This window comes from Thunnus maccoyii, chromosome 14 (assembly GCF_910596095.1).
Source record: "Thunnus maccoyii chromosome 14, fThuMac1.1, whole genome shotgun sequence".
Taxonomy (NCBI): domain Eukaryota; kingdom Metazoa; phylum Chordata; class Actinopteri; order Scombriformes; family Scombridae; genus Thunnus; species Thunnus maccoyii.
This window is the reverse complement of record NC_056546.1, coordinates 24123556-24136985: the sequence shown is the minus strand read 5'-3', so window position 1 is coordinate 24136985 and position 13430 is coordinate 24123556. Positions and strand designations below refer to the sequence as shown.

The window sequence follows — 13430 nt, the reverse complement described above, 5'->3', positions numbered from 1 at the left end:
AGGGGAGCTCTCCCACTTGAAAAACAAGGTTGACTCATGAAGATTTATTAAATAGTAAAAATAAAATAGGATTACATTTGAACTACTGTTGCAGCTGCATTTTTATTATACTTGGGTGCTGTCGCCCTGATAAGAAAGAATAACCAACTTTATTAATGACCCACAAATTCATTACTTATTAGGTTTCTGGCTATGGGAGAGAAGTATCCTATTTCTCATTAATTAGACTTTTCAGTCGTATCCGGTGGTCATAAGTTATTCTGCTTTATTCTCAGGAGAACATGCAAATGGCAATGGCATGAAAAAACGAGGCCAGCTGTATTATGCTTTAAACTGCACATTTCAATCCATGGAAAGTGAGATATTGTTCAGAGCCCATGAGGAGGCTCGATCAGACAGTGAATAGACCTGTTTGTTGTGTGCGGGGATCATGTTTCCTGCACCAGCTCTGTCAAAGGTGAAGCTCCAGTCTTGGCAGTCGGATGACGTGGCTGAAGGTTGCGGGCATAGTTTCTTCATTCATCGCTGCATCCACCGCTTTGCAGAGTGACTGGAGGCCGTGAGCCACGTGACACATCTCAGCCAACCCCAGCGAGCACTTTACGCCATATGCGTACGAGACGAGAGCATCCCTAAAAACTGCCTCTGTCATACAACCAGGAAGAAGGTGGGATAGCCCCTACAAAAGCTAACATCCCCAATCTTTCTGCATACTTTCTGCTGAAAATAATGGGATCTTCCAGGTGGAAGGTGGCGGCGGCCTTTCTCGCTATAGTGGGCTCGTTATTAAACGTGGACGCAGATGAACATGAACACACGGTAAGACAGCGTTTTTGAGAGGCCGATTGAAAAAAAAGGGGAGAGCCTTGAAAATAATGGACGTTTGTGCTCTGTGTAACCTGCTAGCTGTAGCTGCGACCGCTGGCTAGCTGCACACGCGAAAACACACAAACCTCAGATATGACAGACTGCACGGTTTGGCCCGCTGTGTTATTTATTTATCGATACATACTGAGCTACCAATCAGATAGGCATTCAATTAGCCGGCTAACTTGTCACCACTTATCGGCCTCAGGGCACAAGGCTAACGTTTGCTGGCTAGCTTGTTAGCACGTCTTCCACAAGCTTTCCTTGAGCACCGGCGGAAACTGCACTCAACTCAGGCTAGCTGACAGCAGCGTTACTTAGTTAGTTGTTAAACAAAAGCAGTAACATCGGTTTAATGAGCGTGTAAAGCTTTTAACCTCCTGACAATCCTCTACAAACACCCTGAAGTGTAGCTGCGATGGTTGTTTCAGCCAACGTTAACGTTAAACACCGGTTTAACGTCAGGGCCTTTCGATGTTTCTTCTCTTTTTTCCTACTTCTGCCAGACCAAGACGAGCTAATTACCACTGGTTAACAAGTTAATAAGCTGTATCACAATGTTTTCATCACATAGTTAAGCTGTTTTATGCGTGAATGCGGTAAGTTAGTTGAAGCGGATATAGCATTGACGTGAACTTCCTTGACTGTAAGCAAACTTAGCTTATAGCTTATCAGTTATTGCGGTCTTAACATTGGCGCAGCGATAAATAGATTACATTTTCATATGTTTGCATGAATTTGAATACAATGACGATCAGTTTGAGGTAGAAAATTGACGATAACATTAATTTTGATATGTCTTCTTTCAAACCCCAGTGTCTAAATCAAACTGTGCTGTAGTTGTGTTGTTATTAACGTGGATGTGAACATGAAGTAAGAGTTCTTTGTAAGTCATTGGCCTTTTTCTTGTTGAATATCAAATACCTTGAATATGAAAGCAGTAGGACCAGCAGAACTGGTGTTGCATTCCTGAACTTCACAGTAATGAGAGTCCTTTGTTTTTCCTCTGCAGTACACAGATAAAGAGGAGGTAGTTTTATGGATGAACACAGTGGGGCCTTACCACAACCGACAGGAGACATACAAGTATTTCTCTTTGCCCTTCTGCGCGGGCTCCAAGAAGACCATCAGTCATTACCATGAAACACTCGGAGAGGCTCTGCAGGGAGTGGAGCTGGAATTCAGCGGCCTAGACATAAAGTTCAAAGGTATTCACCTGTTACTGCAGCTTTCACCTGTTGAGCACACATGAACCAATGGATTGATCATGCTTCAGTTGTGTCTGAATGTGTAGATGTATTCGTTTCCACACATCAATTTCTTATATCTCACTAAACTAATGTTTTTTTCATCCCTGTAGAGGAAGTCATGCAGACAACATACTGTGAAATCGACCTGGACAAAGCCAAACGGGATGCGTTTGTTTATGCCATAAAGAATCATTACTGGTACCAAATGTACATAGACGACCTGCCCATCTGGGGTAAGTGCTAATTAATTTCCTGTAATAAACAGACAATGGCATCTTGGCTTGGTAGACCTGTAAGAAATGACTGACTACTGAATACATGTTTTTGTTGTGAGTTGTCCAATGATTTGGGGTATTACTGCAGTATTTTCTGGCTCTGTTTATCTGCTTATCTGTCTTGTCTGTCAATTTTCATCTTAGTTTTCATTCTAATTATCATTCTGCCCAACTTATTCGCTTATTAGCTCAGTAGTTCATCACCAGGGTTAGCAGTGATAGTGGTCTCGTGTGTATTAGGCTGTTTAGGGATGTTAAACCAGTTTTTTACTCCTGGGTTGGCCCATCCATTCATCCTACACCATCCTACTATGAGTGTAACAATACGCTATGTCATGTATCACATTGCTTAATGAAAGGCGCTCAAGTCTGTTGGTGTGCAAACAACTCAGCATCTTTTTTGTTCAGAATCTGTTGAACGATGAAGCGCTCTGCTTGATTAGCGGATATTATCAGTTTCTGTTATCTCATCTGCTTGTTGTTAAGTTGTAGAGTACTATATATATTGTATTACATGCTGCTGAGAAACCACTGTAAACAAATAAACTAAAACTCTATTGTTTAATTATGAAATAACATGTATAAATTTTTTTAAACTGAAATATGGCAAATTAAATTTAGAGGCACATTGTTGGGCACTCCTTATTTCTGCTCTATTAAACAGGTACTGAATTACATCACTGTCATAACAAACCAAATTAAAACTTCAGTTTTGTGATTCACAGTATTTTCACATTCATATGTTTTGATGTCAACCTTAACTGTGAGGTATTCCAGTGTTATCCTGTGTTAAGAAGGATATCAATGAGTCACTGTCATCACAGTGTCTTCTTAACAGTCACGCTAACAAGCAGTGAATGTAGTCGCTCACATATGTGGTAGAAGTTTTTACAGCGGCCAGTGCCACTCCCACAGTTGCTCAAACACAACTGTGTAAGCTGATGGTGTATATAGGGGGTGGGGACACTGACAGTTACTCAGACAATTCTCCAGCTGTGTCCTATATACATACAAATTAATAACGATAAGTAAATATAGACTTTAACCTCATGTCCGGTCTGCTGGTGTGGTTACTAGACCAGTGCACTCAATGTGTCTGAAACAATGAGATTGTTGAGTGATTGTTTTGTGTCCAACTGATTTGCTGAGAATCAGAGATTGTTTACAGTGGCCTGCAGGGACAAATTTGAGAACAGGTGAAGCTGAAAGGCTGCATATAACAGAGGAATACAAATGATGTTGTTATAAAGTTAACAGGCAGTGTTACAAGTGACCTTTATTTGGCATTTTCCTCGTGTCAGTTACCGGATTATTTATGTTATTTAACTGAAAGTTCAGTGTTTACAGCTGTGCATTTGTCCACTTCTGTAAGGACCAGATCTCTAATTCAGTGCATGTAAATCTTTTTAAGGTATTGTTGGTGAGGCGGATGAAAACGGAGAGGACCACTACTTGTGGACGTACAAGAAACTGGAGATCGGCTTTAATGGCAACAGAATTGTTGATGTAAATCTGACAAGTGAAGGCAAAGTCAGACTCGTGCCCAACACAAGAATTGCAATGTCTTATTCTGTGAGTACTGAATCCACTGAGTTGTCCGTTTTTATATGTTCATACTCATTTTATGTCCTAAATATGAGTCTGTAATATTGATCTCATGTAACTTGGGTCATGTAAGCATGATATGGTTTAAAACAAAGTGTGACTATATGAGTCTAACTATGAAAATCTTCCCTACTACAGGTGAAGTGGAAGAAGTCAGATGTGAAGTTCGAAGACAGATTCGACAAGTACCTCGACCCGTCCTTCTTCCAGCACAGGGTGCGTTTAATATCACACATTTTTAACCACCACCAAGTGTGGTTTTCAGTCATTTGTGCTTCATCGTGCCAGCCAAGAACGCTGGTGGCTTGTTGTAACAGCACATGTGTGTATGACCTATCAGAAGGTACAAGTTGAGCCTTGCACCAGGGTGTAATTGACCGATCCGGCTCTGCAAACTTTTATCTGACACTTTTGTTAACGCCATCCGCCATCATGGCTGGAATCCAACTGGGCTTGTCCTAAAAGGAAGCTTAGCTGATTTAAGAGTCTGAATTTTGGAATCTATCAGCTACTACAGCCGGTGGATGAAAAAGTTTGTTTCCTGTCTTGGCTTGCACTGTGAAGCTGAGCCCACTGAGAGAATGGTTTTTACAATCCAGTATAGGGCTGCAATTAACAATTATTTTAATTCTCGATTAATCTGTCGGTTATTTTCTTGATTAATCGATTAGTTGTTTGGTCTATAAAATGGTAAAAAATGTCACAGTTTCCCAAAACCCAAGATGGCATCTATAAAGGTCTTGCTTGTACCGACCAACAACCCAAAGATATTCAGTTTACTGTCAAAGACTAAACAAAGTACACATGAGTACACATTCAGCATTCACTCACAAGGAATATTATACATAATAACCTGAAAATGGTTTTACACTGCATAGTCTTTGTTCTTTTTATTCATTGAGTTTAAAAGCTTCATTGTGTTTTGAAGTAAGAAGCTCTGTAAAATGGTCATCAAAACTAATCTGTGTCATTTTTCCTCATTTTTTAGATTCACTGGTTCTCCATCTTCAACTCCTTCATGATGGTCATTTTCTTGGTGGGTCTGGTGTCCATGATTCTGATGAGAACACTAAGAAAGGATTACGCCAGATACAGCAAAGAGGAGGAAATGGATGACATGGTACGTTCGTAATTGAGCACATTGTTTTCTGTTTGGGAATGTAGAATTGCTGTTTTTCTGATTCAGTTTTAAGGTTTTGTTTTGGATGATGGGTTTCGTCTTCTCATCTGCACGATGTCTTTACTTTTATGCCTCTGTGGGTGGGTGGGGACTCAGCATTTCTCCACTAGGAGCGGTTGAGATTGTCACTAAAATAAGAATCGCTGGTCCACCTTAAAGGTCAGTCCACCTTAAGTGAGCCTGGTCGAGTTAGGCTAACTCATTGTCGCTAACTTTGTGGCTAACCCCCTTCACTTTAATCAGCAGGTGGCAAACAGGACACGGGAACTTGACTTTGGTCTTCAGGAGTTGTAGCATTTATTCACTGACCAATAGCCTAAACTGTACACACTTCATGCTACATACTCTGCTCTGGTCACCAGCCTCGTCACTGTCACACACACACACACACACACTCTCTCTCTATCTATATCACTCTCTGTATCTGTATCTCTCTATCTATCTATATCTCTGTGTCTATCTATATCACTCTATCTATCTATGTCTCTCCCTCTCTAGTTAAAATTGTCAAAAAAAACAAAACAAGCAGTGATGGACTCAGCCAGTCACCAAGTGCCAATTGTCCAAGCCTAATACAGTATATTATTAATCATCAGAGGTAGACAAATCACAACATTTGTAACACCACATCTACAGGTTTATGAAGTACCATAATACTCTCTCTCTCTCTATACCAAAATATAAACATTCATTCTAGGGTTTGAAATTCGTTATGTCTTCATGCTAAAAGTGACTGTAAATCCACATTTTAAAGCTGATAATTTTTTTAATTTTTGGATACTTTTCTGGCCATTATTCAACACCATTGCTCAGGAACAGAAGGGGAGATTGTGACCATATTTCACATTTGGTCGGATACAGTATTAGTGACACTAATCTTGGTGTCCACCTTGAAACTGTGGTGATTGTTTAGATCTTCTGTGCTGCCGGGTTGAAGATGTATGTGAAGCATCCAAGTTTTAGAATTTGTAGCTTCTTTGCAGCAACATCCATATCTGAAGCATCGTCTACTGTCATGGCTACAACTTTGTCTTCTATCAGAATCAGTTTTATCGGCCAAATGTGTCAACACATACAAGGAAAATACATGTAATACCTTTTTTATTAAATTCCCTCAGAGATGAGTCACTCTGGATAGACATGGATGTAAACTGTAACTTGACTGGTTGGTGGAGGCATACAACCGCGAGACAGTATTTCTAGTTCTTCTTATTTTTCTTTCTGTCACTGCGTACCAACAGGACAGAGACCTGGGAGATGAATACGGGTGGAAGCAAGTACATGGAGATGTGTTTCGGCCGTCAAGCCATCCCCTGATCTTCTCCTCGCTCATCGGCTCCGGCTGCCAGATCTTCTCTGTCTCCCTCATTGTCATTATCGTCGCTATGGTTGAGGACCTGTACACAGAGTGAGTAACAGGCACTTAATGTATTGTAACTGTTTTGAATCTGGTAAGTTAAGCTCAGAGTGTAACAAATCTCTTATTGAAGCTTTTATTCTCACTCTGTATTTATCAGCAAAAGGCAACATGCATATCATTCAAGTAGTGATTTAAATGAAGAGCAAATATGTAATCTCTCTTGTGAAACTAAGTTTTTAGGCTTTTGAACGTCAACATTTGAGTTTTACTTCATAATATTTAAATGATCTATAGCTTCTGCTACTTAAAGTAGTTGAACATTAGATCTACATCAACTTAATAATCAGATTCAGTATTGATGAAATGCAGTTGAACCCCATCTGAATGTAACTGTCTGGATTAATCACGATGAAATGTGGTTAAGAAGTCTAATATGTGTACTAACAGGAAATACCACAGTATAGATGAGTCCTCAGAGGGGAAATAATGGAAGGAAGGTGATGTGTGTCATGAAATGACTGATGGAAAAACATCTTAAACCACCGTGTAGTGTAAAGGGACTAGTACTGTGTATAAAAAGTTGTGTATGTTTTCTTCTTTGGGTTATTATGTACAGTAAAATCCAAGCTTTCTATTGAAATGTCGCTTGAAAATATATAATTAGATCTGAGTGTAGAAAAAACACTATAAATATGAAATACCAGTTTCAGAGGGAACAAATGGAGTGGTGGACTTTACTGAGATCAACTCATTTCATTTTTCTCTGCAGGAGAGGATCCATGCTGAGCACAGCCATTTTTGTGTACGCTGCAACTTCCCCTGTCAACGGCTACTTTGGGGGAAGCTTGTACGCAAAACAAGGAGGTAATAAAATGCGTCATATTCTCTCTTGACTACTTTCCTGGATTCATCTTTTCAGAATACTAATTATGCTGTTTGGATTGTGTGAATGATACAGGCAGAAGATGGATCAAACAAATGTTCATCGGGGCCTTCATGATCCCAGCCATGGTGTGTGGGACTGCCTTCTTCATCAACTTCATCGCTATCTATTACCACGCCTCCAGAGCCATCCCATTTGGCACCATGGTGGGTTTGACACAGCGACACCGCTCTTAAAAACCAGAGAGTATGAAGAACATCCTCTGACTGTGGCTGTGCTGCACTACGGTGGAAGTGATCTGATTACACAGTCACTATTTTTACAGTTGTAGACCTGTAAACAACTGAAGTCATCAGTCTGTGATGTAGAAAGTATTCAGTCTTTTAACTGCATCTCATACTGCGGATGTAATACTTTTTTATGGTTCAGGCTATAAAATTATCTATTTCCTCATCTTGAGAACATTAGAAACAGTTGACATCACTTAAAACATATTTCACACTACATTGGCTTTTTTAGGTAAATGCAATTTTTATGCCTCTGCGGCGCGGAGGAATTCATACGCTAATTATGACAAAGTTTCACCCAAATGTCTAATAGGATAAAATGATGAAATCGTGACATTTTATATCCAAAAGGTCAAAGGTCAGATTTTCTGTGACATCAAAATGTTCTGCAAAAACACTTTTCTCACCCTTATTCAACAGCCATAACTCAGGAACAGAAGGGGAGATTGTGACCATATTTCACATTTGGTTGGATACAGTATTAGTGACACTAATCTTGGTGTCCACATTAAAACTGTGGTGATTTTTTTAGATCTTCCGTGCTGCCGGGTATAAGATGTATGTGAAGCATCCACGTTTTAGAATTTGTAGCTTCTTTGCAGCAACATCCATATCTGAAGCATCGTCTACTATCATGGCTACAACTTTGTCTTCTATCAGAATCAGTTTTATTGGCTAAACATGTAAACACATACAAGGAAAATACACTTTTAAATTCCTTCAAAGTCTTCTTTACAAATATTAAATGAGTCTGGACATACATGCATGTAAACTGCAACTTGACTGATCAGCAGAGGCATACAACTGCAAGACGGTATTTCTAGTTAACTCTAAAGTCTATTCCTGCCTTTAGGTTTCCAAACAGTAGTTATTTTAAAAATATTGATGCCTTCTAAATTACAAACAGCTGTTTGTTGTTGTGTGTCTGTCAGCACAACATTTGAGCCATCGTAAACATCCTGAAATCAAATCAAGATAAAACCACGTTCCAACTGTATCAGCCAAACTTGTTATGTCAACAGACCTAGAAAAATCCCGGGAATTTTTTTCTCTTATTTTATTCTGGCCATCTGATAATGATAACAATCAACCTTTATGTATTTGTAATCTCTGGATCAGGCTGACAAAACATGGGAGACCAGCTCCTGTCCAATCTCACACAGCAGTTTAGCAAATATCATTCCTACGACACACACAAAGGACAATTGAATTACTGTAAATGACGGATGTCTGCTGTGACGCAGACTCTCAAATGAATATTAAATATTGTTTCTCCCTCTACAGGTTGCTGTGTGCTGTATCTGCTTCTTTGTCATTCTGCCACTAAACCTTGTGGGAACAATTCTGGGGAGGAATCTGTCTGGCCAGCCAAACTTTCCCTGCCGGGTGAACGCTGTGCCACGACCGATCCCTGAGAAGAAATGGTAGGTTTGACACAGGCAGGTTCACTGCAAGTGTTTAGATGGAGTTGGAGAGACAGTGACATTGTATAAGGATGACAGGGAAGTGTATGGACTGCTCAGTTGACTGTGGGGAGGTTGTATTTCATGTGAGATGTATGAAATGAAGTGTTGTAGCGCCTGCGTTCAGTACTCTGTACAGCACTGTTGAGGGGGGAAAAAAAATAGCACAGCAATAAACTTTGAGGGTATTAACATTTACAACCATCTGACAAGAACTGTGGCCAGTTGCCAAGAGGAAATGGGAACTGTGACTCCAGGCCACTGTCAGACTTTGCTTAACTTTCAAGTGTGTGTCTAGCTTTTCCTTTTTACTTCTTACAACACAATAAGTCATGTATCTTTACCTTTGTGCTCTCTCAGGTTCATGGAGCCGGCTGTCATCGTCTGCCTCGGAGGAATCCTTCCATTCGGCTCCATTTTTATCGAAATGTAAGTACATGCAGCGATACTGAAGCGTTTGTACGTTATAAGTTGTTTTTTGCAGAGGTTGATGTGTTTTCTTTCCTCCTCCTGCAGGTACTTCATCTTCACATCCTTTTGGGCTTACAAAATCTACTACGTGTACGGCTTCATGATGCTGGTCCTGGTTATCCTCTGCATCGTGACTGTGTGTGTCACCATCGTGTGCACGTACTTCCTGCTCAACGCTGAGGACTACAGATGGTGAGTACTTCATGTTTTGCCAGTCAGACATTGACTGACTTCTGAAGTAGATTTTTTTATTTCCCTGCACAGATCCCTAAAATATCATAACCTCATGTCCTAATTATGCTGGTTGTTTCTCTTCTTCTAGGCAATGGACAAGCTTCCTCTCTGCTGCGTCCACTGCTGTTTATGTTTACATGTACTCCTTTTACTACTATTTCTTCAAAACCAAGTGAGTTCCAGTCTCTAATCCACACATCCCATTAACAACAAAAATGTATTTTAAATTATATATTTAAAAAAAAAAAGGAAGAAATGAAATCCAGCTGATGTTTTATCTGGCTGTGTGTTTCAGGATGTACGGGCTGTTCCAGACATCCTTCTACTTCGGCTACATGGCTGTGTTCAGCACTGCTCTAGGAATCATGTGTGGTGAGTCCAGCATCTTGTTGTTAAATCTTTTAGGAGTGATTTAAACAAAGAAACTCTTAAATAATATGAACAGAATGTGGCTTTTAGATTAAATACTCCACATTCATCCAAAAACTTGTAATGACAGTCTGTTGCAGTACTCACTTTATCAGTAAATTAGATTCTTTAATAACAAAAATAATGTGAAATATGTTTTAGCAGGTGGTTAGTGATGACGCTGAATTAGAATTGATGAATTAGCTAAGAGGCAGCAGCTCTTAAATAGTTTGGTGCCGTTTCAAAACGATTAGGTCTCATGCGAATACAGTTTTGGATTCTTGTTCTAAACTCTCAAGTTTTCCAAGTCAGAATCCGCAAACCCTCTTAACCTTACAAAGTCATAAATTGCTTGTTACATTCCGGTGAAGGCCGTCTGTTCAAGAGGAGGTGCATGTTTGTGGACACGTTTGTTCGATCATTAGCATAATCAACACCCTTAAATTGCTCTATAAGGCTGCCTGTTCTGCTCCGTTTGTGGGTAAATTCCAGTCATAAAAATGTCACCCAAAAGTGAAAAGAATTCCCACCGCAGAGCTTCAAGTCCTGCTTTTGTAAAAGCAAAACAAAATTTAATAGTTTTGAAAATGTGAAAATATTTATGCAAATGCCAAAGACCTCTCTATTACTGTGACAGAAATAAAGAGGGAATAGTTTGACATGAAGTTAGAGGCTAAAATAATAATAAAGTCCCTCTAATGAAAAGCAGTCCCTGACTAGGATGGGAGGTGAGTCATGGAGATAGATGTGAGAATAATATAGTTCTATGTAACGTAAGATGTTCCCCATGACTTCTATAAAGACCCTGACAAAAGAAGTTGTCAGTAAATTGGCAGTATTTTATTATTATTATTATATGTATTTTGATTTATTTTAGTTTATTTCTGTAGCAATTTTAAACTCATTCATTCATTCAGATTTAAGGTTTGTAATGAATCATTCTGAAGTCCTGAACAAGACCTGGACACAAATTCTAAACTTAGAAAAATTGGTTCTCTTAAATCACTGGTACCTTCCACTTCAGCAGGAATCTGTTGATACATGTGTATTCTTGCACAAGGCCACGCGTCTTTTTTTCCCCCACATCAGTTCTTCAGTTTGAAGTGCACTTTAGAAGTCTTTTCCTCACCAGCTGCGAGCCACTCATTCTTCATCTGGAAGACTAATAAGCAAAGTCTGGCACCTTAAAGCATCTTTGTGGAGCTTTGTCTAATCTGCACTGGGTACGTGGTGCCTTCAGGGTTTGTTGGATGTCTGAGTGGTTATTTTAGAGATTTAGGACGTGCTCTCCTCTGCTCAAACCTTTAGAGGATTCCTTCAGCAGTGTGATGGATGTATTAGAAAACTACAAGTGGCCAGCTCACCTAAAAGAAACTCACAGAGAATATTTGTTTTGCAGGCGCCGTTGGATACATGGGAACAAGTGCCTTTGTGAGGAAGATCTACACAAATGTGAAAATTGACTAAGAAGTGAAGCAGCATCACAGGGATATTAATGGATTTGCCTACGTGTATCCGGAAAGACGGCGGGCACAAGTCATTCTTTATTACTTTTCTTTCTTGCAAAGAGATTGTGAGAATCTCACTTTGTACAATGTAGTTTTTCCATTTTTCTGAATGAATTTGAACGCCGCGACACCAAGTGAACGAGAGCAAATCTGCGGAAGAGATATCAAAACACAAGGTTCTGTTTTTATCAGTTGCTTTCAAACAAACGTCGGGGAGAGGGGAGGGGAGGGGGTGGGGGCAAATGTTTAAGGCTGACATGGCTTCTCTTTTTCCAACCCAGTCCCACCTGAGACCAGAGAACATAAATGTTTATTGATGGAATAGTGTAGCTCTCTTCAGTGAAGAGGCCTAAGTGTATTGAAAGCCTTTTGTTCTATTGTGTCAGAATATTGGAGAGTTGGGTTTGTGCCCGCGTGTTCTGACTTGATTTCTATTTTGTATTCTTGCAGTCACTCGAAATATCGTTACTACACCGTTTTGTTCAGATTTACTTCCACTGCGAAAGATTCTATATAAAACCTGTCGTCACTCGAGAATCATTCCCCCATTTCGACAATTCTTAATTCCCTGTTACAGTAGCAATCCATCCAGTTGATATTTTAGTCCTGCTGTAGTTTACTGTACAGACGAGAACAGAGGGACTGATCAGCGGCAGAGGTACAGTAAGAACAGATTTTTAAATGGATGTTTGATGTGATCCCATTTCCCCGTTTAGTCTTATGTTTTCTTAATGTTTGGGTTTGAATGAAGTCTACTTGTAAAGATAATATATGGGTGGGGGGGAAGTGTATATGACCTTAATAATGTACCTTTAGATGTAGATCCCAAATGTATTTTCGTTGTACAGATTTACTACAGGGTGTTTTTTTTAAATGAATCATTCAGTTAAAAACAAAAAAAAGGTATATTGTTTTTTTTTTCTTTCTTTTCTTTGTTTGGTGCTTGGGGTGGGGCTGGTGGCGCTGTTACATCTTGCCTGAAATTGCATGAAGTTTTCACCGAACCATCTGCTCATCAAATTCCACTTCAGTCAGCGCTGTCAGGTTTTGTTTTGTTTTTTTTCTTCTCTCCTCTGAGCATCTCCTCGGTTTTAAAAGGTAAAGGTACACTTGGACGACTGGTAGGCCTGCTTATGGACACGCTTATTTTGATTTCATATATTATTTAAAGCTTTAAAAAGGCTCTACATCTTCTGGTAAGCCATCTCCCTCATCTTCTTTCTGTTGCCTAACCTGAAGCATAATTTGTGAATGTCAGAAGGAATGAGGCAATTGCTTTGTTTCCGCAAACATACTGTACAAATTGAAGTTTATGTACACTTAAACTAGATGTTTTCATAACCACACAGTGCTGCGGAGTGTTTCAAACGCTTTTTTCCATTTTGTGTAAATACAGTATGTACCCTACTTGTATGAGAAGTGGCAATGCCTTTTTTTTTTTCTAATTTCCAGTTCTCCCCCACTGAAGTTGATTTTGGCACCTCATGTTGTGTACCGATGTCTGATTAGACATTTTGAACCTGCATATTAACTTGCTGTAAAAAGAGAAAATAAACAGTTTATGTACAGGGGTTATTAAGTGTGGTTTTGCCTTTGAGGGTAAGAATTTATGAACTGAGTTTTTAGATACATTCGTACT

The 13430-nt window shown here is 39.5% G+C and overlaps 1 protein-coding gene across 2 annotated transcripts; it reads left to right on the top strand.

The window, feature by feature from the left end:
- The first annotated feature begins 509 nt into the window (after positions 1 to 509).
- tm9sf3 (transmembrane 9 superfamily member 3) lies at positions 510 to 13359 on the top strand. Of its 2 annotated transcripts, none has more exons than XM_042434107.1 (15): positions 510 to 819; positions 1880 to 2075; positions 2228 to 2350; positions 3804 to 3964; positions 4136 to 4213; positions 4986 to 5117; positions 6419 to 6585; positions 7307 to 7401; positions 7496 to 7626; positions 8992 to 9131; positions 9531 to 9599; positions 9687 to 9833; positions 9964 to 10047; positions 10171 to 10247; positions 11683 to 13359. In XM_042434107.1, exons 1-15 carry the CDS (start codon positions 730 to 732, stop codon positions 11748 to 11750), a joined length of 1758 nt encoding a protein of 585 aa, XP_042290041.1. In that variant the 5' UTR covers positions 510 to 729; the 3' UTR covers positions 11751 to 13359. The 2 variants fall into 2 exon arrangements, with proteins under 2 accessions (XP_042290041.1, XP_042290042.1); XM_042434108.1 differs by lacking the exon at positions 510 to 819 and adding an exon at positions 890 to 1753.
- Positions 13360 to 13430: the final 71 nt, after the last annotated feature.

Excerpts from the sequence above, each read along its gene's own strand:
- tm9sf3 (XM_042434107.1), top strand. The coding sequence starts at position 730 with ATGGGATCTTCCAGGTGGAAGGTGGCGGCGGCCTTTCTCGCTATAGTG. Across the intron at positions 10,048-10,170 it reads TACTATTTCTTCAAAACCAA|GATGTACGGGCTGTTCCAGA; the intron begins GTGAGTTCCAGT and ends TGTGTGTTTCAG. Across the intron at positions 10,248-11,682 it reads TGCTCTAGGAATCATGTGTG|GCGCCGTTGGATACATGGGA; the intron begins GTGAGTCCAGCA and ends TTTGTTTTGCAG.